The sequence below is a fragment of the Megalops cyprinoides genome, chromosome 6 (assembly GCF_013368585.1).
Source record: "Megalops cyprinoides isolate fMegCyp1 chromosome 6, fMegCyp1.pri, whole genome shotgun sequence".
Classification (NCBI taxonomy): domain Eukaryota; kingdom Metazoa; phylum Chordata; class Actinopteri; order Elopiformes; family Megalopidae; genus Megalops; species Megalops cyprinoides.
Window position 1 is genome coordinate 21,421,739 of NC_050588.1, and position 26,037 is coordinate 21,447,775.

General features: G+C 44.0%; 1 protein-coding gene across 12 annotated transcripts in view; it reads left to right on the forward strand.

The window, feature by feature from the left end:
• itpr1b (inositol 1,4,5-trisphosphate receptor, type 1b) overlaps positions 1-24,048 on the forward strand; it is a 116,926-nt gene extending 92,878 nt beyond the window's left edge. For all 12 annotated transcript variants that reach the window (XM_036531944.1, XM_036531949.1, XM_036531950.1 and 9 more), the window contains 10 exons: positions 2,029-2,151; positions 6,796-6,971; positions 7,861-8,025; positions 8,550-8,739; positions 9,608-9,700; positions 10,470-10,615; positions 11,373-11,538; positions 12,688-12,848; positions 20,452-20,613; positions 23,319-24,048. In XM_036531944.1, the coding sequence (XP_036387837.1) occupies positions 2,029-2,151; positions 6,796-6,971; positions 7,861-8,025; positions 8,550-8,739; positions 9,608-9,700; positions 10,470-10,615; positions 11,373-11,538; positions 12,688-12,848; positions 20,452-20,613; positions 23,319-23,405 (1,469 nt within the window). In that variant the 3' untranslated portion in view covers positions 23,406-24,048. The remainder of the gene's footprint in view (positions 1-2,028; positions 2,152-6,795; positions 6,972-7,860; positions 8,026-8,549; positions 8,740-9,607; positions 9,701-10,469; positions 10,616-11,372; positions 11,539-12,687; positions 12,849-20,451; positions 20,614-23,318) is intronic.
• Positions 24,049-26,037: the final 1,989 nt, after the last annotated feature.

A 26,037-nucleotide genomic window follows, 5' to 3' on the forward strand; every position in this document is an offset into this window, starting at 1 on the left:
CAGGCCAGGCCAGGCCAGGCCAAACCAGGGCAGAGCACGACAGGCATTGTTCCAGGAGCTGAGAATTCTCTGTTGTAAGGGCTCAGAGGGAGAGACAGAGCAGCAGAGAGAAACAGAGACCACGGGACAGAGAGCAAGAGAGAGACATAGTGAGAGAAAGAGTTCTTAGGGTGTGTGTATGCCCGAGAGAGCATGTTCGCACCTCATTGCACCAGTCCCTCCCCCTACTACACACACAAACACACAGTCATTAATGTATGACATCATCTGCAGCCCATTCTGAAGAGGGTGTGGTACTGGAGTGAGCTGGCAGTATGATGGGGGGTATTTATCTCACCGAATTGGCTTCCTGTTGTCTTTGATGTGACACAGTTAATATTAAAATATGTCATAGTATGAGACCTCACCTCCTCCACCACACATCCCACCTAATATAGATGAACTTATAAAATAATGTTGATGTTTTTCCCTCTGTGGGGCTTCCTCTAGGGTGGTGATTAGACACCCCCTCCCCTTCCACACTACATAGAAAATGAGTAATTATTTTTCCCTTAATGGCAGTATTTCAGTTGGGGGTTAACGGTGTCTCTTGTCTTGATAAATTACATCGGAGAGTGACTGTGCCATAGCTGCTGCTGTCAGCTCATGAAAGTATCAGCTTCTTTTCTTATAAAAGAACAACAAAAATCACCTCCATAGGATCCCCTTTCAGTTCAAAGCCAAGCTCAAACCTACAGCCAAACCGGTGCCCAGGAAACCCAGCTTCTGCCCAAATATATTGCACAGAGAGAGAATCCTGGGTCAAAGGTCAACGGAACACACTCCTATGTTGTGTCTGAAGAGTTCAGCAGGATCAGGGTGGGGGGGGGGGGGGGGGGGGGGGGGGTGGAGGTTCTGGGGTGTTTTGGTGAGATTTTATCCCTGTTGACGTCCCTGCCCACTTCAGTTTATCGAGATGGAGTTTTTGCTTTGAGGTGCTTACTTAATCACCACTGACAAACGGAAGCCTTGCACACAGCTTCATATATTAACAGTCTGCGCATGCCAGTTCAGTCTGGTTTGGGGGATTACGTTACATTTGTTTGTCACAAACTAGGCATGTATCGCCTTCTGTAATTACTGTAGACTTCCCATTTGAAAATACGAGGGCACTTCTCCCAGAGGGTTGGTTGAGTTTGGATTTATTTTGAAATAGTTATCTAGTCACACCCACATACAGAGCTTGGGTTTTTCAGCACTGAAAGGTACACTGCACTAAAAGGTACACTACACTCTATCTTTGCAAGGAGGTTACTGAAATCCAGTCGTACAAACCAATGTAAAACTGTCCCCGTACACAAAACGAAGTGGAGCTTTAAGGCAAAACAAACAAAGCAAAAGGTTCACCTCATTAACAGAAATGGCTGTGGGCTGCATTCAGCATGCATGTGCTACCAGGCTGAAGTATCTGTGGTGCTTTCAAGAAGAGAAGTGTGTTCATGTGCAAAGCAAGTGCAAGTAATGGCTAAAAACAGGCAGTCACATCCTTGCAGGGCAGGGCTTTCTACAGATTGACAGGTGTGTCTCAACCATTAACTGGTTGTGAATGGATGATCTCTGACCCCTGACTCAGGGCATTTGTAATAAAGTATGTACCTGTGATAACAAATATCAGTGAAAGCATAGTGTGATTCTGCAGGTACTCCATTGCTAAAATGGACTAAAATGATTTTGAAAGTAAATTCAGTAGAAACAGTGAGACCCTTCTTGCACATGCTGTATGCAGCTGGTTACATGCTGGTTATATGGTGAGAAAACTTACCACATGTATGAACTTTGAATATATTTGCAGTGTATTTATGAGGTATTTGTTTGCTGTGTGTATGGTGTTTCTCACAGCCCAGGGTGTGGAGCTTGAGGTTGGAAATATTGTATGTCAGGTGTACGTTTGGTGACTGAGAAGGACAGGGGGGCTTGTTTTGGGGGTGGGGTGGGGTGGGATGGGATGTGGTCCAGGATGTGAAGGTTCTGCGGTTCCTCCCCCCTCAGCCCAGCCCCTTCTTTACTGGTGTTCCCGAAACATGTCCTTCTGGAGCAGCATCTCCTTCAACCTGGCCGTCCTCATGAACCTGCTGGTGGCCTTCTTCTACCCTTTGGAGGGCGTGCGTGGAGGTGAGTCAGTCCCGAACACCCGTGGATTCCTTTCAAATGCTACAGATCGCCCAGTTTGTGTCGTCACATATACTCTGCGGTGATAATATCACACATGTCCAGCCTCATGCTCTGTGTGGGAACGTCTTGCATTGTCACCATATCTCACGCTCTCCCACGTGGTCCTCGACTCTCCCACTTATGAAGATTGACTTAGTTTCTTTTTCTAATTTGAACTCCTAATAGAACTTTGGTTTATTAATAGAGGTAACAAAGTTGTGAGCCATTAGGTCTGACCCCAGGTGCCTAGCTTCCTTCCTCAATGGCCATAGCAAATCTCCACAGTACATCAGCTGATTTGGATTCCATGCAGGATCGCAGTACATGGGGTGTTTAAAGAGCCATACTTCCGTTGTTTTGGTCAAAAATGTTTACACGGCTGCGGTGGGCATCCTCTGTTTATAGCGACCATTCCAGCAAGTCATTCTAAGCCACAAACAGAATTCGGCATATTTATATTACCCATTTATACATTCGTTCTGTGTGTATCTATATGCACGTTTTTGTGTATTTCAGCATATTTATATGAACCAATTATAAATGTGTTGAGGCCATTATGTGAGTGTATGTGTGTGTGTGTGTGTTTGTGTGTGCATGCATGCATGTGTGCTTTTTTTAGGGTTTATGTTTGCGAGTGTGTGTGTGTGTATGCACACGTGCATGCCTTGTGTACGTGTGAGTATGTTTGCGCGTGTGTGTGTGTGTGTGTGCGTGCATGCATGTGTTTCCAGTCCTGCGTGCCTCAAAAAATCTGTCAGAAAACAGGAAACAGGAGGAACTGACACAGACCACAGAGCTGAAGTAGAGTACACCACAGTCACTGCACTGCATTAGCTCTTTAGAAAGTCACCTCTTTAATAGATAAAACTGGGTCACAAAAAATGTGTGAAAATTTGATACATTATTTCTTTATGCATACAACCTTCTATACATTACCCAATTTTACAGCTGCATATTTACTGGAGAAGTTTAGTTTTAGTTAGGGTGTCACAACAGCGTTCCGCCCATTCACCTCTCCGGATAAAGTCCAGCTCTCTAACTACTGCTCCATACCACCGTTCAAGGAGTTGCATGTTATCGAAGAACAGAGGCTTGCTGTTATGCGTTTGTGGGGCTCAGTGTCACCCTTCTGTTCTCTGTTAATGGCAATGGGGCACTGCTTTGGTCATTGTTTTTAATATTGCATTCCCCCTCGTGATGCACGCATGCCATGGAGAACCATTCACTTAAAGTGAGCCTGACCACATGGCATAGATCAGGTGCAGCAATGTCCCTTGTCACAATCTGACCTGGTTATCGATACTGTGAGGGCCGAACTCTGCCGTCACAGAGATGTCATTCGATGCCAGCGCTCAGAATCTTCACTTAAGGCGCTCGGCTAAAGGCCATGTTATTCCGGTTAATTGAGGATTTGTGTTACTCCCTACTGAGGTGTCGCCAATCTTATTAATTGAGGCACCTCTTGCAACCCCCCCCCCCACCCCCCCAGCTTTGTGCAGAAAATAGGACAGAGAGGTGTACGTTACCACATTCTTCCTCAATGCTTGTGACTATGGACAAGGTTGTGACTTGGCTGTAGTGACAGTGGAGATAGGCAATCTGTGAATTAGTTCCTTAATGCTGTTTCCTTCAATATGATTTTGGAGTTGTCCATACTTCTTATATTTAAAGCCAATAGGCCCATTAAGATAACAGAATTAACCTATGCAGGGTGGTGTCACACAGTGTCTGTCAGCCTGCTTTTTTGCTCTTCCACTTAATTTAGGATCGGGGGTACCCCACTGTTCTCTATCCCTTTAGACACTTTTGGACTGTGTTGAAGGGGATCCTCCATTGAATTCTCCATTAGAGAATTAAAACCTTTTTACACATTAAAGCACGTTTTTAACCGTATCATTCTAAAGCACAGGAAATAGCCATCTCCATGTAGCACTTGATTTAATGGATTTTGTTGAAGCTCCAAATGATTATTTTGTGGGGGATGTACTAGCTGTTTGAAGCACTGGTATTTCAGTGAAGGGTGAATATTTTTGATGGAATACATCCTTCAAGGCATAGCTCAGGAATGCTCACAGGGTATTTAGCAGGTGGAAAGTCTGTCTTCAATAAACATGTCTCTTCAGTCTCCTCCACTCCTCCTGGCAGACAGACAGGCCTGAGAGGGACTCATCTCACTTTGCCTTTTTCCCTTTTGCTCCCACTCTTTCTCATCCTCTCCCTTCTGTCTCCCCAGCTCTTTCCCGCACTGTCCCCCTCTTGCTCTCTCCCTGTTTCACTCTCGCTCTCTTGCTCTCCGTCTCTCTGGTCTGCAGTGATGTATGCGCCCACAGCTATGAGGTCTTCCTTTGTCTCAGAGAGGAGATGCAGGGAGAAGAACTACATTGTACTTCACATACACTTTTGATTGTTCCGCCTCGGGTCAAGCAGTGCGGTCTCTTTTGTTCAAAACTTCTTCACTTTGCTTAGAGCTACAAAACTGTGGTTTTCTTTCCACAGACTCCGAGCTTAGCTTCAGACTTCCTCTGGTGGAGCTAAATTCTGCAGGAGGTGTGGTTCATTTTCGGAAACAGTAACTGGTGAAATAAAACTAGACTAAGGATAGAATATTTCAACCTTACCTAGCACACTCCAGCTAAGTTTGAACAAAGACCATGTAAGAAGTCAGTGGAAGACTGTGGCAAGAGTATTGCACACCTTCTTAATCCGTCAAAGCCTGGCTGCAGCTAGCTGTAACAGGACAAGTCACGTGAAGGCCTGCATACCTCTGACCCGGTGCAGCCGCGGGCTGCATGTCTCAGGGGCGCCTCCGCCCTCCTGCGAGCTGCGCTGGAATGTGGACATGGAAATTAGATAAGAGCTCTGGAAGTGGGTCAGTGCGTGCTGGCTGTCGACGCACAGGACCGCACATAAGGAGAGCATGTTGCACATGGCTTACTCCACGGCCGGGAGGCCGGGTCCTAGCGCAGCCCTCCATTCCCTGGACTGTGTTTAAAGTGTGAGAAAGCCGGGCCTAGAGTGTCCACCACAATTTCTTGGACTGTGTTTTACAGTTACCTCTTTCCCAGCTCTCTAAAGTGTGTGTGTGGAAGGACCTCTGTCTGTACCTTCTGAATCAGAGTCACTTTTTTAGGAGTTAACATTAGGTTGTATTCAGAGGAGCAGCCAAAGGAGATTAGTGTTATCCTCCCATGACCCCAGGTAAGCGGAACAGGGGAGAGATGAATGGGATTCAGTGTGAGGCCTGTGAGGGCCCAGCTCAGAGGGCACACTCCGGTTCCTCCCGTTTGGCTGCTGTTCTGCGCCCTGGGCTTTTAGTGCCGTGCCATCAGTCCGGGACCTGGGGGGACGCACAGACCGCTTCTCATGAATCTTTCAGGAGCTTTGGTATTTTTAGTGCCGGCAGTTATGTAACTGGCACCTGTCATGTGATCTCCTCATGGAGGGGAGAGGATGGGTGGGGGGAGGATAGCTGCACGCTAGCTGAGATACTGCCTTTGAACTCTACCCCCCCCCCCCCCCCCACACACACACACACACACACACACACACACACACACACACACACAGAAATGCACTTGCTCCAACACTAAACTGTTTTATATACTCACACACACACACACACACACACTCTCTCTCTCTCTCTCTCTCTCTCTCTCTCTCTCTCTCTCTCTCTCTCTCTCTCACACACACACACATACATTACATTGCATACAGCCATTGCATACACACACACACTAGCCATTCTCACACACACAGTTAGGGATGTGAGACGCCCAGTTTCTCCAGCTCACTGTTGAACGTGGTGGTGAGTTTTGGCTTGGCAGCCCATGAAACGTGGCCTTTAGTGACACTAAGCTGGGACTTACCCGCGGATTTAACGGGTGCCACACTAATGCCTCACAGAGGTACAACACACCCAGCTGTGACACTCCTTCCCCGTTATGTAACCTCTCTCTTTTAGTTCAGCTCTCTCTCTCCTCTGTGACAGAATGCACTAGACCTTACACAGCTGGTTAACTCTGTCCAGCACTGTAGCTCTGACGGACTTGTCTACACGTACCTGTTGATATTGCTGAGATATTATACTATCAATTCTTATTTAGATTCTTGTGTTTCTTTCCTCGATAGATGTCCTTATCTGGGGTTATTTACAGGCCTTTACCTTTTACGTATTACTTCCCTGTGTGTATGTAATACTCTGCTTTATGTATAATATGTGATACTCACCTGTATGGCAGTTCAAGGGCACAACAGCAGTGCCACACCTGGAATTTGAACTCAAAATGCTGTGGTAACAACTACTACATTGTACTTCTGCCCTTGGCAAGCACTTGGCAGCAGCTTAAGTAGCTTCTACTTCAATTTTGAAGCTTTTTTTCCAAGATCTATGAAACATGTAACATGTTTAAAATGAGTTCATGCCTGTTGTTGAACTGGATTTTTTGTTAAATTTGACCTCTTTGTGTCTTCACTTGATTGCTACTCAGTAAGGCAACACTGAATGTGGGGATAGCATGGACACAGCATGGCAGGGATAGGTGGGCACCCCTGTCAGCCCTAGCCCTCCAGTCTGACTGCGTGTGGGGCCCCTGCTCTGTCCCTCAGGTACCCTGGAGCCCCACCTCTCGGCTCTGCTGTGGACGGCGATGCTGGTGTCCTTGGCCATCGTGATCGTCCTGCCCCAGCCGCACGGCATCCGGGCGCTGATCGCCTCCACCATCCTGCGGCTCATCTTCTCCGTGGGGCTGGAGCCCACACTCTTCCTGCTGGGTGCTTTCAATGTGAGTGCGCCTCGGCCCATTTCCCAGAACCCCCCGGCCCTCCTGCGTCATCGGGCTGCGCTCTGGCAGCCGCCACGGCTTCCTCTGTGCCGTGTAACTCATCGAGGTTAGGTGTGTAATGCGTCAGAGCTGCATTCCAGAGGCCGTCGCCGCCGTGTCAGCTCAACCTCCGAGGACCAGCTCATCTGTCAGATTTCGCTAGAGCTCATTCCCCATTAGCTCTCCGTCTAGACGGAAGCTTTTAAATACACACTCCAATGGAAAAAAAAGACTCCTGACTATGAAGTCAAACACCCCCTCTCCCCGCTCCCCTTCCCTAAACAGAGACCAGCCCCCAGTGTTTCTGCTTTAAGGGCCACCACCTCTGAGAGCTCAACTAGCATCTATACTGGATGCTGATGATGATATGAGCACCTCCCCTGTGTTCCTGCACTACAAAACACTTGGAATAGCATCTCCATAGGAAAGCTGAATCGCTGATTGGCTCTATAATTCATTCCAATGGTTCTATAAGTGAATTCCTGGTCATTATTGAGAACTTTGCTGTTCTGTAAAGAGTGAAGAATAGGCCTGCTCAAGTAAATTTCTCTACAGAAGAACCATATGTGTGAAATACATGGACACATAATCTAGAAGCGCCCAACTGCATTTTCATATTTTAATGTTTGCATTACTTTGTATTTCAAATTATTTAATCACAGTGGGTGTAATTCTGGATCCTCGTGCATGACGCCTTAGCACCTTGTCCTTCTACACTTGGCTTTCACAATAAACCTTGAAAAGGTCCCAGGAGTTTTTTTTTATGCTGTTGATGGGTGATAATATGTAGAAGTGAGTGTAACTATGATCACACGTATCTGAGTCTGTCTGTTTATTTCCCCTCTTAAAGGTGTGCAATAAGATCATCTTCTTGATGAGTTTTGTGGGGAATCGTGGAACATTCACCAGAGGCTACAAGGCAATGATCATGGATGTGGAGTTCCTCTATCATCTGCTCTACCTGATCATCTGCAGCCTGGGTGTGTTTGTCCACGTCTTTTTCTACAGCCTGCTGGTGAGTGGGAAGAGGGAACCACGGGATACCGATAATCACTTTCGCATGTCTGTTAGGGGGAATGTTTAAGAATAAAAACGAAACATTGTGAAGTCTTTTGCTGGTTCCCCGGCTGGTATTGCTCAGTTTTCTGGAATTTCCCTCTTAGCTTGTGTCTCACTTCCTTTTATTTCTTGTTTAAATTCCTGGTGAATATATGCCGATTAATACCGCATTAAATTATATATAACTATTCAAGGAAGCGCTAACAGGCTGTCCTGTTTCCACATCCTTTTACATTTTTGTTCCCACATTTAGTGCTTCTCCTTCTTGCAGCTCTATAATTGAGTGTTTGATTCAATCTCCATGCCTCCTTGTCAAGGTCTTGGACTCTGTAATGTCTCTCTTCTTCGACACTTTAGTGTCTTTCAGCTCATTTTTGTTGCCTCTTTTCAGCTCTTATGCGCTGTGTTGAATTTCTTAGTTCTTACACTACATCATTTCACTCATCTCTTTTACACTGTGCCTTGCCTTCCCTTGCACAGCTCTTTGACCTGGTCTACAGGGAGGAGACGCTGCTGAATGTGATTAAGAGTGTGACACGTAATGGCCGCTCCATTGTCCTGACTGCAGTGCTGGCTCTCATCCTGGTATATCTGTTCTCCATCGTGGGGTACATCTTCTTCAAGGATGACTTCATCCTGGCGGTCGACAGGATACCCAATAAAACACTGGGTAAGGTGAACGTACGTGCTAGAACACCATGCACCCAGTTATCACAGAATGAAGCACTCTACAATCAAATTATATTGTGTTAAATTAAATTAAAATGGGTTTCAGATAATTGAGTTATCATAAACTGCTGGACAGAGTATGTGTTCTATAAGCAATAAAAAAAGAAAAAAAAAAAACAGAAAACCCAAAAAACCCTGAGCATAAGGCAGATGAAAGAAAGATCCTGACTTTGGATCCTGATCCTTAAAGATCTCAAAGCACTGAGAATGACAGTAAAGCACTGTTGGGATCTCACAACAATCCAAGGCTTTGATGTGTGGTCTGTGGGGTTGTTTGCACTGTTTTCTGTTGATCATGTAAGACATTGTGTGAAAGGTACATCTGAGCATGTCCTTCATCAGATTCTGAAAAAAAAACAACTTTATATTAAACTTGCTATGTAACTGAAGTCAAATCAGATCCTTCAGGGAAAAGTTGCCTTTTTCTGTTTTCCCCCTTACTCTGTCCTGGGATCAGTTTTTGACCTAATAAAATAATAAATGTAAAAACATTCAATCCACAATAAAATGAATCTTACGAATGGATCTTGATTGAACTTGTGTGAAAATATACTGTAAATATCATATTGCCATGGTCACATATGCCTATTCATGCAGATATTACTTCACATCATAAAGTACCTTTGCTGTGTAACTCCCTCTGGATTAGTGTCTGTCATTTGGCTGAATGTAATGTAAATGTAAATTAGACAACTATTATTCAAGCCACTGCATGAGTGAAGAGGGCAGCAATGGGTGTATCTTTTGTAGTAAGCTATACTTCTTCACATTAGACATTTTTTGTGTTAACGTCCTGTTCCCTTGGACAGAGAGCGGAGCAAGCATGGTGGGGGACTTCCTGTCTGCAGGAGTGTGCCGGAAGGACAGCGGAGAGAACTGCTCCACGGAGGTCGTGGGAGAAGGTATGGCTGCAGCATGGTCATGTGGGGCAGGGCAGTGCTCTCTGTGTCCCCAAACCCTCCCCCCCAGACGGGTCATGTCCTGCTTCTGAGAATGGGGGCTTAGAGTTGACCTAAAAGTGCACCAGTGGTGCTATAACGAGACATGGGGTGTGGGCATCATGCATGTCCCACAGAATAGAAAGGTCAAAGTTTAATGACAGTCAGGTGCTGGTAGGTCAGCTCTCTCCTGAAGGGGTCAAAGGGCACATTGCTGTGACCATAGGTTTTTAAATGGTTGGTTAAAATCCATTGAAATAACTCAAATTTAAGAAGATATTAGACTGCTTTAAAGGGCTCAGACAATCTGCACAAGCGGTCTAAATCTGCTAAGCCCAAACTTTATGTGACTATCATCCTGTTATCCCCTTTGTTATGCAAGCCTGACTGCATCATGTCATGGTCTAATGGCACTGGGGCTATTTCTCTTAAAAGATCATTCTTTTAGTCTCGGTTTTTTGGCAATTTACTTTGTGACTGGAACAATCATATATCTGTACATGGGTGACTCTGTATTCATTCAACTTATTTATACCCCAGGGTTGGACTGGTCTGTAATATTCAACTCTGTTAGTGCCAAAATGCTGTGATGTGTTGAAGCTTTTTATGAAAATTTTTATGCGTGTTGTGTATGACAACAGAGGTTGAAAGTGTGCCATGTTTGACAGTGCTGGTTGAAGTGTGCAAGGTATGACAGCAGGGGTGTGACATTACGTTTGTGGTTTCTCCCCAGTCGTTCCCACACAGCCGTTGGCCGTGGTGATCGAGGACAAAGAGCGCACCTGTGACTCTCTGCTCATGTGCATCGTCACCGTCCTGAGTCACGGACTGCGGAGTGGCGGAGGGGTGGGGGATGTCCTGCGCAAGCCATCCAAGGAGGTACGTTATGAGACATCACAGGGGGGCATGTCAGCTCGTGCTATGAAGGGCGAATCCAGAGGGGAGAAAACCAGGTGTACCAATAGCCCATCATGTGACCCCCTCTGCAGCTCTGTGTCCAGGGTCTCCTGTGTCCTCTCTGTTCTGCTATGAAACCTTCCCTGCCTCATAGTTCCTTAGAGAACACAGTTCTAACTGTAGTTAAGGAAATTAAAGGACCGCCTGGGTAAAATTAAAGTATAATATATTTTATATTGCAGAGATGCACATTTCAGGATCCATCTTGTGAGCCAGCAGTCTGGCCCCCAAAAGCCTCTTTTCCACAGCTGTCTAAAACTAGCTAAAGGACACCTAGACAGCCTTTTTGAATGTATCAATGTGTGGTTTGTACCTGAATGTCTTCCTCCATTGAAAGGAAAATAGGGTTTTTTATTTCTTTTTGTAAGGCTGATAGCACTGCTAGCTTGTCACAGCTACTGAATGAAAGAGTTGGGTTTTAGGAATTCTCTTTTAGTAAGCATATGATTTTTCTCTTTCAAACTGATTTTCTATCTATAATATATGTATCATTTACTCATTGAGAAAGCCTAAAAAGCCTTTGTGCTGAACACAGCGGTAGGAATCATAAGTCATAATGGTAAGTGTTTTGGTTCCTTTGTAAGTCCACATATAACAGCCCAGTAATGTGTCCATCATGGCCTGTGAGGTGGACAGTTTAGAAGCTCTGAGACAGTGTGTCACCAGACTATTCCGGCAGGAGCCGCTGTTTGCCGCCAGGGTGATCTACGACCTCCTCTTCTTCTTCATGGTCATCATCATCGTCCTCAACCTGATCTTTGGAGTCATCATCGACACCTTTGCCGACCTCAGGAGCGAGAAGCAGAAAAAAGAGGAGGTGCTCAAAACGACCTGCTTCATCTGTGGTGAGTGGATCCTTTGTCATCTGCACCGGGTGTTTTCGGGCGGAGTTGCGGTTGGAGGGGTGATATGTTTGGGTGGGTGCGGAGCCAATTGAGTGCACTGTAAACGGGTGTGCACGCCTGTCTGGCAATGAGCAAGCGAAGGCTGCTGTGCCGCTTGCTTCACAGTCGGCCCGCCTGCGGAACGAGCAACACAGCAAAGTAAACACCGGCCCCGTCCACACTAGGGCGCGACCCCAAGACGCCCCCTCTTCCCAGAAGGCTTAGTCACAGCTGCAGCGGAGGAGTACTTCCTGTTGCTGCACGGCCGTCGAGCGTTCTGGTGAACGGCCACAGATAAGACTCCTCCTGGAGCATGACCATGTTCCCCTCTCAGCCTTCCCATCAACTACTAAACCCAGTTCAATTCTGTGATGTTTTTAATCATTACAGTTTTTTTTTTTCATTTTAATTTAATTTGTTGTTTTTTCAGTACACAGATACTGTTCTCATGAACTCCTTGGAATTTATCATCCTCCTGACTCTCAACAGATCTCCCATTGCCTTGTTTTCTTTTATAAAACCTGATAAAATTAAACTGTGAGAAAAGGTGGGTTCTCACCCTTTTGGATGAACCAGAAATTGAAATCAGATCATCAAGCATCTCTTGATGTTTTCTCTGGTTTTCTGATGTTTTCTCTCTAGGATACCAACACTGCAAAATGATGATGTAGTGGGGCTGGTATTGTGGGTGTCCTCTCAGTGATAGTCCTTGTGGAAATTCCTAAGTCCTAAGTAATTAATGTCACATAACTCTTTGCAGCAGTTAAATGCCTGTAACATATTAGTGGAGACCTGATTTCTTCTGAAAAATTATTGTGTTCCAGGCTAGACCCTATTACTATGTCTTTTCAAAGAATACATTCCTAGCAATGACCCAAAATCAAAATACAGAGGGCTTGGTTTTGGCTCCTGTTCACTGTTGAAGTTGTGGTTTTAATGCTCCTTCAGAGATGGACTTTTCCAGGAGCTACATGGGTCCAGAGGGTGACCGTGTCCACCTGGTGTCTGCCATCCATGTCCAACTGACCAGCATGGTCTTTTTGTACAATCTCCATAGTCACTCAAAAAGCAGTACAACAATGTATTGTGTGTTTTTTTTTTTTGTCACAGGGCTGGAGAGGGACAAATTTGACAACAAGACGGTGACCTTCGAAGAGCACATTAAGGTGGAACACAACATGTGGCACTATCTGTTCTTCATTGTTCTGGTGAAGGTGAAGGACTCCACTGAGTACACGGGACCTGAGAGCTACGTCGCTGAGATGATCAGGGTAGGGGTGCCACAGAGGCCTGCGTGGTTCACGGACAACAAGGACAGGCGTGACACACATGCCCAGGGAGAGATTAATGCTCAAAGTGACAGCCAGACACAGGCTGCAGGGTGCAGGGTCTTGCAGATCAATTAAGTAGATCCGAGAGAGGCATTTTCATGGCAGTGGCCTACGATTCTTAAACTTTCGTAACATTTAACAGTTTATTCTTTGCCATTTTTGGGTTTTGCCATCTTTTTGGGCAGGCTATGTTCTCCTTTGGGGCAGGGCGGGACAGAAACGCAACTTTGCCAGATTGCAGCAGGGTGTTGGCACTTATACTTTTAGTTCCTTTCATTACTGTTGCACTTTTCAGTCCTATCTGATCTCAGCACAAGTCAACGTTTCCTTAGAGCGCAATTAGGTAACGTGGGCGAAGTAGCCAGGATGGATACGTGCCTGAGTGCACATCGTTGTTTTCATCTCATGAGCGTCAGAAATATCTGCCTTTCAGGAGCAGCGAAGCGAAACGTTACGCTAGATCCGATAAGGGTACCCTCAAACACTTGCCCAGCTAAAGGCAGTCTCACAGCAGTTGGGACATTCAAATACTCACATGACCCAGGAAAAGGGGGTCATTGGTCTTTTTTTTTTTCCTGAGATCCGAGGTTTGTGGTTGGTTTTGGTTGCTCGTAACTTAATGCTTGGAAGCCCCGCCGTAATGTTATGTAATCTCTGCCTTGTGACCTTAAATTCCTGCAAAGTTTGAGCCCGTCTGTCAGCAGTACAAATGGGAGAATTGAGAAACGCCGTAACCCTGGCCCTGGCAGGGAATATGTTAATCCCTAATCTCAGGGCAGCCTTGTATTAGTCATCTTTACCCCCCACTCCCAACCCCCCGCGGCCACTCTCTAGCACTCCCCCTCACCCTTTTAGTCTCGGGGCATCAGCTGAGCACTGTGAGAACCGGAACGCCTGGCCTTTGGCCCCACCCCATCTTCAGCTATTCACTCAGAGGATCAAGGTATCCTTATTTAACCTTTAAGTTATCATTTATCATAAATATATGATTAGAGTGTCTGAGTAATTCTAAAATTGAATGATTTATTCTTATCGCAACTTATCATGTCCTTTATTGTCCTATCATTATCACAATCTATCCTATCCTTACCACAACCTAGCTGATCCTTATTGTGATATATCCTAAACTCAGTGTGGTCTACCTTATCTCTACAGCAACCTTCCCCACCCTAATCACTATACCTGAAAGCTTTTCCTCTCAAAAAGAACCATTTTGATGTTTTTGATGTTTTGATGATGCTAAACTTATTGTCGTAGGATCAATCAAACATGTGATGACAGTTCATAGATAACCTTGGTATTGTTTCTAAAAATGATATCTTAAGTGATATTAAGTGTTTAATTACCAATTTAACAGAACATATGTGTGAAGTATGTTTTACTGCACAGATTTCTGAAAGGGGCATCTTTTCATTTCTCTTGATTTCCACCTAGAAAAATAGCATAATGAAGATAATCATGCATAATCATGAATGCACAGCTGCTTGCATTCCTCTGTGAGAATGGAATCTCGTCATACCATCTCTGGCCACTAAGATGGCCCTTGATAAATGCGTAGTGCAGCCAGTTTAACTTCTGAGAATTAAAGTACCACACTGGGTGCCCTTCACTGTCTGGAACTTGAAATTTCGATGGAAATGACAGCACATCCTGTCGTGAGATCAGTAAATAACTGTAGGCGATGTCAACCAAAACAAAGACTTTTGGTTATGCAGGTATGTTGCTCAAAGTGTCTGTTAGAGATGAGACTGAATAGTCAATTATTTCCATCTTAACTGTGAGGTCACTATTAAATTATGTCTTACGTTTACATTATTTGAATTCCTGACACAGTTTAGGGTTTTTATTTTCATTTTTGTATTCTGTGTATTCACTAATGTTTATAAAGGGTAGCCTGAAAAATCGGAGCAAATACCAATTCATTTATATGTTTTCCTGCCTGAATGAATGACTGTAGATTTTTTTTCTAGTCAGTCAGAATTCCAGAAACTCCAGAAAAAGTGCTTTTGGGAAAAACGTAGCATTTGAAATACTGTGATGTTTGATCCTTTGAGCCAAATAATATTCTGGGACCAATCTATTCTAAATACATATCGATAGTGTTAGTGTCTGTGCAAAACTGTGCACTGTAATGACTGAGCTAACTGTTTTTAATGTGGTCACTATCCTGAAGCTACTTTGGATGTGACCCCTTTTTATGGGTCAAGCACTTCTTGGCCCCCACTCTCATAGGTAAGGGGTGCCGTGGAGTAATGTTGGGGTGTCACCTGATAGCTGCTAATCGTCCCAGACCTGACAGCTAGGGGTCTTCAGTGCCGAGCGGGTCATTTCAGGTGAACCCGGCCACGAAGGACCACCCACAACGCACAGTTCTTGGGGCTCCTGTGATTGACCCCTGTACCCTGACTGAGCCCCAAAGACCACACATACAAACACTGATGTTAGTTTGGTGTCCTTGTAAGAAGCAAAATATCTATGTATATTGAACATCATGCCTGACTGAATGTTTGGCGTATTGAAATTTTGACAAAGAAATCTCTTGTTGATTCTTGACATCTGGGATGATGTTGAAACTTGCCTGATTGATTTGCTTTTTTATGTGAGGGTGTGCTGCACACAGTGAGAAATCGATGTGCATTGGGGGGGGGGGGGGGGGGTTGGGCTTGGCCTGTGTTGTAGCTGCTGAAACCACACTGCATCCTGTCACCATGTGTGGGGCTTTGTGGTTATAATAAAGAAAAGTGCATTTCCAATGAATTAATATGAGGCTGAACGTGATGAGGCGATAGTGGTCTGAGACTTACTGGCAGTGTTGTCAAACTGGGGGGAGGGTGAAAAAAAGTCTGTCACAAAGTCTTACCCATGGCAGTCAATGCAACTTTAAGAATTCTTGACTTTGTGTGACAGCACTCATTAGCACTTCATATTGTGGTTTGACCTTGACGAAGGGCTTGTCTTGTCTGTCGCATAATTGTTAATGGTATTGACCCTGAAGTGGCCTGTAGGTTAAAAGGGGATGCGCTGTCTTCCATGTTGCCATGAGCCCCACAAAGCAGTGCGTTTCCAGGCCAAACGGTTCAGAACAAACTCACCCATTTTATACACTTATGAAATAACCAGTCAGCAGCCAGTTTGGGAGGGAATTCAAAAAACGCTTGTCTTGCTGTTATACAGCAGCATTAAAATTCATTCTTAATCTGATCCAAACAGTGGTGATATGATGTGCAGGGTCGGAGTACTTTCAGTGCAGTAGAGCAGTATTGCTATGATGGTAGTGTAGTAGAGCAGTGCTTTTGGGAGTGAGTGAGTGAATGTGGTGTCAGTGCAGTGTGAGAGCAGTATTGCCGTGATGGTGGAGCAGCTGTTTCAGTGCGGTAGAGCAGTGCTTTTGGGAGTGAGTGAAGGTGGTATCAGTGCGGTGTGACAGCAGCATTGCCGTGATGGTGGAGTAGCTGTTTCAGTGCGGTAGAGCCGTGCTTTTGGGAGTGAGTGAAGGTGGTATCAGTGCAGTGTGAGAGCAGCATTGCCGTGATGGTGGAGCAGCTGTTTCAGTGCGGTAGAGCAGTGCTTTTGGGAGTGAGTGAGTGAAGGTGGTATCAGTGTGGTGTGACAGCAGCATTGCCGTGATGGTGGAGCAGCTGTTTCAGTGCGGTAGAGCAGTGCTTTTGGGAGTGAGTGAAGGTGGTATCAGTGTGGTGTGACAGCAGCATTGCCGTGATGGTGGAGCAGCTGTTTCAGTGCGGTAGAGCAGTGCTTTTGGGAGTGAGTGAGTGAAGGTGGTATCAGTGTGGTGTGACAGCAGTATTGCCGTGATGGTGGAGCAGCTGTTTCAGTGCTGTAGAGCAGTGCTTTTGGGAGTGAGTGAAGGTGGTATCAGTGCGGTGTGACAGCAGTATTGCTGTGATGGTGGAGCAGCTGTTTCAGTGCGGTAGAGCAGTGCTTTTGGGAGTGAGTGAGTGAAGGTGGTATCAGTGCGGTGTGACAGCAGTATTGCCGTGATGGTGGAGCAGCTGTTTCAGTGCGGTAGAGCAGTGCTTTTGGGAGTGAGTGAGTGAAGGTGGTATCAGTGCGGTGTGACAGCAGTATTGCCGTGATGGTGGAGCAGCTGTTTCAGTGCGGTAGAGCAGTGCGTTTGGGAGTGAGTGAAGGTGGTATCAGTGTGGTGTGACAGCAGTATTGCCGTGATGGTGGAGCAGCTGTTTCAGTGTGGTAGGCGTGCAGTGCTGCTGTGATGGTGGAGTGGTGAAATGACTGCAGTATCACAGCTGTGTCAGGGGATGTGTGGACGTGCAGGAGAGGTAAACACAGACCCCCGCGTCTCACCGCAAGCAGGAAGTGGCTCTCACACACTGCTCTCCTCTCTTGTTCTCAGAATGAGTATTAGTGATGCACTTGAGCCTCTGTGCTTTCCCTGTTCTGCGTGTCCGTCCGACTGGCTGCTCACAGAGGCCCCACCCCCGTGTCTGAGATTGCAGCGTAAACCCCCAGGATGACACCCAAAAGAGCCTTAAGACTGGCTCCTTTCCTGCAGCTCCTTAACATTGTGTGCTGTCAATGACTGTATGTGTGTGTGTGTGTGTGTGTGTGTGTGTGTGAGACTACAAGTATCTGCTTCAGTCTATGTGTGTGTCTTCATGTTACCATTTTGAATGAGCAGCAGATGTGAGAAAGCAAAACATTATGAGCATTGCGTGTGTTTGTCTGTGTGTGTGTATGTGAAAACATCTGCTGGAGTATATGTGTGTGTGTGTGTGTGTGTGTGTGTGTGTGTGTGTGTGTGTGTGTGTGTGTGTGTGTGTGTGTCTGAATGTAGGTGTGAGCTGATGGGAAGAGGTGCTGGTTGCGTTTGCCGTGCCTGGGCTTGTAGGAGGCCAGGCCGAGACGGAGCACACTGACGCTGGTATGCAAAGCAGACTCTCACCGTGTTTGCCCTGTGTGAGTCATGCCACTGCGCATCACTTTTCTCTGCATCTGGCCCATTTTAGAGCACGAGCTCAGGGAAAACGGAGCTTCTGCAACTTTTCGGATGTCTGTAGACAGCTGTGCCTTCAGTAGCATTAGCCAATATTCTTGTGATGTTCGTTTGAATTGTGCGTGTGTTCGTGTGTATCTTCAGGTGTTCTGCTCTGAGTTTGTTTGTCTGTGTATGTGTTTTCACATGTCAGTAAACAACCATGACTCCAGTGGTTTTTCCAATATTCTTTTGTTCATTTGAATTGTGAGAGCATGCGTCTCTGTCTGTGTCTGTCTGTGTATCTGTGTGTGCATGTATGTGTGCATACATGCACGTGTCATTTTTGCTGCTATTTTAGCCATCTGTGACATAACATCCCCATTACAGTGTTTCAGTTGCATAGGGACGAATGTGTGATGGATAGATGATTCTGACTTCTCCATAGAATAGAAAGTGTTTCTGCTGTTTCGGGTTACACATTGTACGACAGACAACAGTTGAAAGACAAGGTAGCTTGCAGCTTCCATTCGAGCCATGCTGCTGTTCTGGAAATTTCTGATGGGTTATTTGTCCACATTACTATAATGAAATTTTCTTTTTGGAGACTCAATAAAAGCAGAATGTTTTTATTAGTGCTCTGCCCTCAACCCTGCCATGCTTGTGTGCCATCCATGCAGGGATGGCAAGCATTGTGCATTTACCACTGCACACAGGAGCTATGGAACTGTTGATATTTGTTAGGTATATTTTTATTATTAGGTATATTCTTCTTCTTTTTTTTCTTCTTCTTCTTCTTCTAATATTATTATTATTATTGTTATTATTATTATTATTATTATTATTATTATTGTTGTTGTTGTTTCATTTGTTTTATAAACAATTTTTGTTATGGAAAGTGAATTGTAAAGCCCAGGCACAGGGAAATTTCCTTTTACGCTGGGAGATTACTCCTGGTGCATGAGTGTGACCTGATGTGTAACTCTCTCATGTATGCCAGGACAGAACCTGGGGGTGCCGCTCATATTCATGTCTATCTGGGTAGTGTTCAGGTTGTTTTCTCAGTCAATCGCTCCGTCCTGCCTTTTCCAGCGCTGGTGGCCTGTTGCGCTTCGCTTCTGAGAGCTGTGCATGAGCCTGTCTGTACCCCTGATGTGATTTTGATATGGAACTTCCCCAGGATTAATGACATTACTCTCTGAGAATGCATCTGATATCAGTGACTTAACTGGTGTGGAAACACATACTCATCTGTGTGAATAATACTAGACAAAGGGGCACTGTCCTGCCAAATGGTGCAACAGCACACTTGATGTCATTCAGCATTCAGATGCAGGTTTGTTTTTTATTATTTATTTTGTCTTTGTGAAAGCAAACTTTGTATGCATTTGGTTAAGAGGTAATGATATTATTTACCAAACAGAAGGATTTTTTCACTGTATGGGAAGTACCTTTAAATTAAATGTCCTGCCTTTAGTACTGAACAAGATGTTTGAAAATGTCGACTGTAAGACATTTCAGCTTGTTCAGTGGTATTGGATACTGCATTATGCAAGATACAAAACTGGTGTATCATTCAGATTTTATTTAGCCCCTTCAACAACTTCATTGCCTTGTTTGACATTCTGCCAGGAAGCTTAGAGAAAAGTAATTTAAAAAGAAGAACATGAAGACAAAACACTGAAAAGTGAGACAATCACACTGGCAAAGGCACAAACGGAAACAATAACTAAAATATTATGTGTATAATGTGCAAAGATATTGATAGAATAGCAGCATGATAATAGATGGAATAAATGTTGATGGCAAAAACAAAATAAGATTATGGTAAGGTGTTTGGAGAGCACCACAGTTACAGTGTTACGTAAGAGTAAATGCATTTCATATTCAAAGGACAAATGGAATTAAAAAGCACTGATGGCATTAGTGGTGTGAAATGTCATCGACAGCGATAATAAACTGAACAAAATCTTTTCAAGGAGATGTAGGCACTTTTCTACAACAAGACATTGAATGGTTGCAGCAAGTTATAACAGTTCAAAAGGCTCATTTTGTCCTCTGTTGGGGCAGTTATCTTGGATAGATCCAGTTTTGAAGTATTACAGCGGAGGCAGGATGAAAAATATTTTTTTTATGATGAAACCTCTGGTGTCTCCAGCAAGCAAGCCAGAGGTAACGCAAGGAAAATCCCCTCAGAGAAAGTACCTTTCAGCTGTGCCATTTTGCTTTCTGTGCTCTTCATAGCAGTCTTGCTTTGATGATGCCCTAATCATCTAAATCAGTTACTTGCTTGGCAGATCCAGGTCTATTTGCTTATCTTACATTATGGTAGTGCATTTGTACAGCTGGATTTTCAGAGAAACTGTTAAGGCTCAGAACAGCAAAACCTGAAAGTCAAATTTGGAACCTTTCAGTTACAAACCTAGTTCATTAAACACCAGTTTTCTAAACCATGGCTAAACTGACCATACTGAGTTACCTGTTTCAGAGTCACAGGGTTAGGTGTCATTCCCCAAGGGGGTCTGTGGCTAGAACATCAACTGCTGTATGACCTTTGACCTCTGCCCCTCCCTACCTCCCTTTGTGGTGCAGGAGCACAATCTGGACTGGTTCCCTCGGATGCGGGCCATGTCTCTGGTCAGCATGGATGGCGAAGGCGAGCAGAACGAGATTCGCAACCTGCAGGAGAAGCTGGAGTCCACCATGAAGCTGGTGTCCAACCTCTCCGGCCAGCTGACTGAGCTCAAGGAGCAGGTGAGCTGCCATGGCACTGGACCTGGGAAAATGATCATTTTTCATTTGTTTCTTGTGTTTTATGAGAAACTTGTTCAAACAGTGCAGAATCCTCAGGGATTATATTGTATGAGACCCAGTATTTTAAGGATGGATCATCACACAAACTGACAGCAAAGAGACATTGTCACACCCAACACACCAGCCCAACACACCAGGCTTTACTTAGCCTGATATTAGGTAGGGATGGGCCCATAGTCAGTAATGCCGGATATTGTGACATTTGAAGAGCCTTACAGTTTGTGATGTCCAAAAAATGACTTTAAAGAATTTAAGCGTGTGTTTTTATGTATTTGCAAGACAAAGATGAACTAATAGTAGAGTAGGTTCTTTATCATTTCTGTTGTATTCACCCATACTTAATAGGCTAAAAGCAGCACAAGTTTTATGACACTACATCCAACAGCTGAGGGAGTAAGTGAAGTACATAGAATAGCCACTTAGCCACTGTTATCACCATGTGACCAACAGTAAACTGTTTGCTGGTCTGTTGAGGGAGGGAGGAGGGAGGGAGCTGGGATGTAGCATGTAATCCCAATTAGATAAAATTGCAAATAGATTGGATTGAGAGTGGATGAAATACTCTCATACCCCCAGAAAAATATGCCAAAAAGTTGTATGGGTTAAAAATGAGCAAAAGTTGAGAGGCAGTTAAGATCAATAATGTTACCTGTCAACTGTGCAGGAGGTACTTTGTGAATACAACAAACCTTTATTCTCACTTGAGAGTGTTCCCTATTTCGTAGTTCACAGGAATAGGGTCAGGTATGACAGTGACAGCAGCCTCCTCAACATCACAGACGGGTGGAGTGGATTTCCCCCTTAAAGTTATTTACTTTAAAAATAAAAATTTAAAAAGACATTTTTGAGATTCATTTGCTGATTTGTTGTATCAGGTCAATGTGATGATGCAAAAATTCAGTGGATATTTAAAGTCAAAGTTGTCTCAAAGTTACATCCTCCACTACCCTGCAAATAATGATAATATTGTGTATCTCAGTATTTTCCCAGGACAGTATGACAAAAGAAAAAATTGGATATTGCCCTACACTTCACAAAACAGTGCCTTGACCCAGAATGAATCAGCTCTTGCTGTCATGCACAAGACAAATTTCCTTGAACTACAGCATTATTGCTGTTTCCGTTGAAATGCACCCCAGCACAGTCAAGACATGCAATCACAGGAACTCACGTCACACGGAGTTGAGGGCAGATTGTGGAGTACTGTATCGCAAAGGTGAATTATAAACACAGACTGAAAGCCCTCTGGTCTGACTGAACGTTTTATTTCTGGAAAAGCAGGTGGAGGAAATGTGTTGTAGAGGTGAGGAGGGGTTGAAACGAGAAGTGGCTATGAGGAACTCTGGGTTCCGTCTTGACACTTTGGTCCAGACAGAGGAAAAGGAAACTGGTGTTATGATGCTTAAAGGTCTTGTCTGGTCTCTGAAAGCAGTAGAGGAAAAATACCCTTTGCTCTAATTTGCTTTCAGAATGTATCAACACAGCTGCTAGAAGTAGAAAAACAGGTCCTAATTCCTTTAGTTTTTCATCAATTTCCTTTTTCATATTTAAACTCAACTGATATAATATTGAAAGGTGCCATTTTCATTCAAAGAAATGCTGTTGTTCGGTAGGAAGTAACACAGGGATGCCCTGTGGGGTCGAAGGGTGAGCTGTTTTCTGCCACATCCAGACATTATAGATGAACATAACACAATGTCTTGATTTCTTAGATATTAATTCTTCATTTATTTAGTGGCTAGTGTTTCTCTGTCAGGTGAAATCCCTCAACTGTTGGGGGGGGCAGCTTCTTAAAGCAAAGCGAAAACAAGCCAGTCCTCTCACAAACAACTCTCTCCCTCTTTTGCGTCACTTCAAACCTAATTTACTAAATTCATTTGCAGCGCCATGTATAAAGATTCTCGTACGGTGTCCTTCGCTCACTCGCTCATTCTGTCTCCCTCTTCCTCTCCACCATGTTATGTCACTCCTTTCATCCTCTTCATGATGTAACCGTCCTCCTCGGGGGAAGATTGTATGTTCTATTTAAAGGGACTCTCCCGTCGTTTACCCCTGTCACCACTGTATGGTGTTTCTTGCTGGGGAGGGTGTTAGAATGCTTACTTCTTCTGAAAAGGCGATTTTGATGTATCAAGCTATTGATTAATCTCCGAGCCTGGTTCACACAAGCAAAAATACTTAATGTCATAAGCAGCAGAACGAAGCAGTGACTTTCCACCTGATGTATTACGGTTGGAGAGCTTTACTTGTCTTACTTGTGTAAGAAAAGTTAAGCATCCTAAGAAAATTGTTCATGATTGTCTGATTGAATTATTTTTTTTTTTTTTTTGGCAATAGTTTGTGTCAGAAGGGGGTACTTCTCTTAATCGATAGGAGAGTGAATTCCAGTCTGACCCTATCAGAATGTAACCAATCAGACTTTTTTCCTCCTGCTTGGCTGCTATAGGTATGTGTGTAAAGTGAGCCTAGGGCCTGGAACACTGCCTCACGCCTGTATTGAAATGCACACTTATTCATTATATCTGACCTTGGGTCAGTCATAGTGCTGGTAGAGAAGTCTGTCGACAGAGGTTTCAGGTGGAATAAGCGACATGTGTCACATTATGACCCAACTGCCTCCTGTTCCATCCTCTGCATGTTTCCAGATGACCGAGCAGCGAAAACAGAAGCAACGCATCGGACTCCTTGGCCACCCTCCTCACATGAACGTCAACCCCCAGCAGCCGGCATGAGGTCATGGGTCGTCACATCTCCCCACCCGCTTTACACCTGCTCGGGGGCCCGAAGGAAGAGGAAGTCTTGCTTCACGTAGGAGTCCAAACATTTTAACTACTGAGCGTGTCAGTGCATAGCGTACCAATAGAAACAGAAGTATATATTTAAAAATTATTTAGCCATGTTAAAGTTAAGGCCACCTAGGTAGGAGATGCCCTTTGTCTCCCCACTCCCACACCTTCCCACCCAGCTACACCTGTCACATCCCTGCCCCTGTCCAGCCAGGATTGGTGCCAAATGTTTTCTATATAAATGAAAGTGAATTCTAATCACATGGCCTTTACCGGGTGAACTGCACTGAGAGCTGCACTGGCCTGGGAGAGACTGAGAGCAGAGCTGCACTGGCCTGGGAGAGACCAGAGGAGTTGCAAGGACGTGTGGAATCTGACCAGAGCCCAGACAAGAGACAGTCTTTTTTGTATTTATGACCAGTAGAGCGAGCAGTATTTAATGTCTTATTTTTGTATTATGTGCAATATGAATACTTTAATATGCAACCATCATGACGTGTGATCTGTAAATTGTGTCTTAAAAGGGAATGTATACATTTTTTGAAATGGGGTTGTTTGTGTCTCTTTTGCTTCAAGATTCTTTGGGGGGGGGGGGGGGGGGGGGGGTAATAAAAATCTGAAATCTGTTGGTAGAGATTTCATATAGAAGAAGTTCTAATTCCATTTAGGATAGTAGTTGGACCAATGGCATTGCATGTACGGGCCTTTCTAGTTTTATTTATTTAATTTCTTTCAAAGCATATATTTAAGTTATATTTAAATTCACAGATGTGCTTAATAAGAATTGTATGTTTATCTGGAAGTAACGTATAGGGTCTTATGTTCTTCTGAAAATGACACATCTCAAAAAAAGTGTTTGCGTCATTCATTTATCCATGTATTATAAATGTCTTATGATATCTGCATTCATATATATTGTTGGAATTAATGTTTTAGGACTGTAGTTTTTGGGGTAGCCTAATATTATTAGTTCAAAGCTATGGAGGCTGTGATATTTTGTTAATTAAAGTTTACTCTGAATTGCAGGCTCTTACAATGCAGTATCTATAATCAGCATCTATGGATTAGAGCTATCTTTTTTGTGATTGACACCTGTCATTGGTGCCTGTTTTTTGTATTTGTCCCTTTAAGATTTGTAGGAGAGCACTGACAGTTATACCTGTGGAAAAAGCCACTGTCTTTTTTTTCATGTTTCATGACGCCACATACACTTTATTTATTGGCATTTATTGTGTTCTCAGAGATGTTTTTTTCCTTAATTCATGTACATAAATATGTCTGAATTCTTTGTATAGGGGCCTCCATTTTGCAGAGAGACATCATATGATTTTATAGCAGTGTTACTGGAAATGAATCTTCACAGAGCGCTAATGTAAGAAAATAGAGTGCCGTCAGAATTGTAAATTCATTTAAAGCTATTTAATAAAATATACGAATCTCATTCACCTTGACACGCTGTGAGGGTTGTTGTTTTTGTTCATGGCTCTTAATGTTCCCAGCACTACTGCACTCTAGGTCTACACCAAGACACATGACTCCAACCCCACCTTTAGCAATCCACAGCGGCAGAAGGAGTCTCTGTCCTGGTTGTAAACCAGTTCTCAGAAGCAGACTGATTTGATTACAAAAGCAATCAAGGAAAGAGTTGGCAACTCTTCAGTCATTGTCCAGCCTCCACTGAACCCCCCCCCCAATGATGTGGCAGCAACGTGTATTAAGACCCAGAACAGTGTCTGACAAACCCCTCCGTCTACAATTATTTGGGTTACACACCAATCTGGTGGTCTATGTGGGGAGGGGCAGTTGGCATACTTGAACATTTGAATGTATAGGTCAGGTTACTCACCACATTGATATCTGCCCTCAGTGAGTAGGTGTTAATGCTACTAACAAAATCCATAAATTCATTCATCCTTTTCATTCACTTATTCATATACCTATTCAACAAGGATATCACTTAACGAGTCATTCACTGAAAGAATTCTGAATTGGCTCATCTGCTACAGTGCTGTATAGAAATTGAAAGGCATTTATGACTAGTCTACAATGACCTGGTATGTTAGTTCTTGACTCATTTTTTTACTCTTATGTTCCATAATACAGCAACATTTTCTTTGGCCTGTGATCTGGATCTGATAATCTTGTGCTGAAATTCTAACATCATAATCCAGCCAGGGATATTGTAAAATAATCTGCAGATCACTGTGTTTATCACTTTGTTGATTGACTTTATCCAAAATGACTTAAGCTGGTCTACAATCAACACAAAGAGCAGTGGACCATCAATTCTGAACAGCAGAATTGTTTGACTGCAATAAAAAAGGAGTACCATTGCTTTGGCAGCCATGCTGAATGTTTATGCATCAAAGAGCACTGCATTTCAGCCGTGTGGTTTTCAGTGGCGTATTTCCAGCCATTGAAATAATTCATCTCTCTATCAGCCCAATAAACAAAACATCACAGGATATGCTCAGGAGATTGATTTAAAAAAACAAAAAACAAAAAAAAACATCGCCATCACATGAATTGTGAAATTCGGTAAATCAAGACACTTAACGCAATGAGGAAGTGCCCTCCA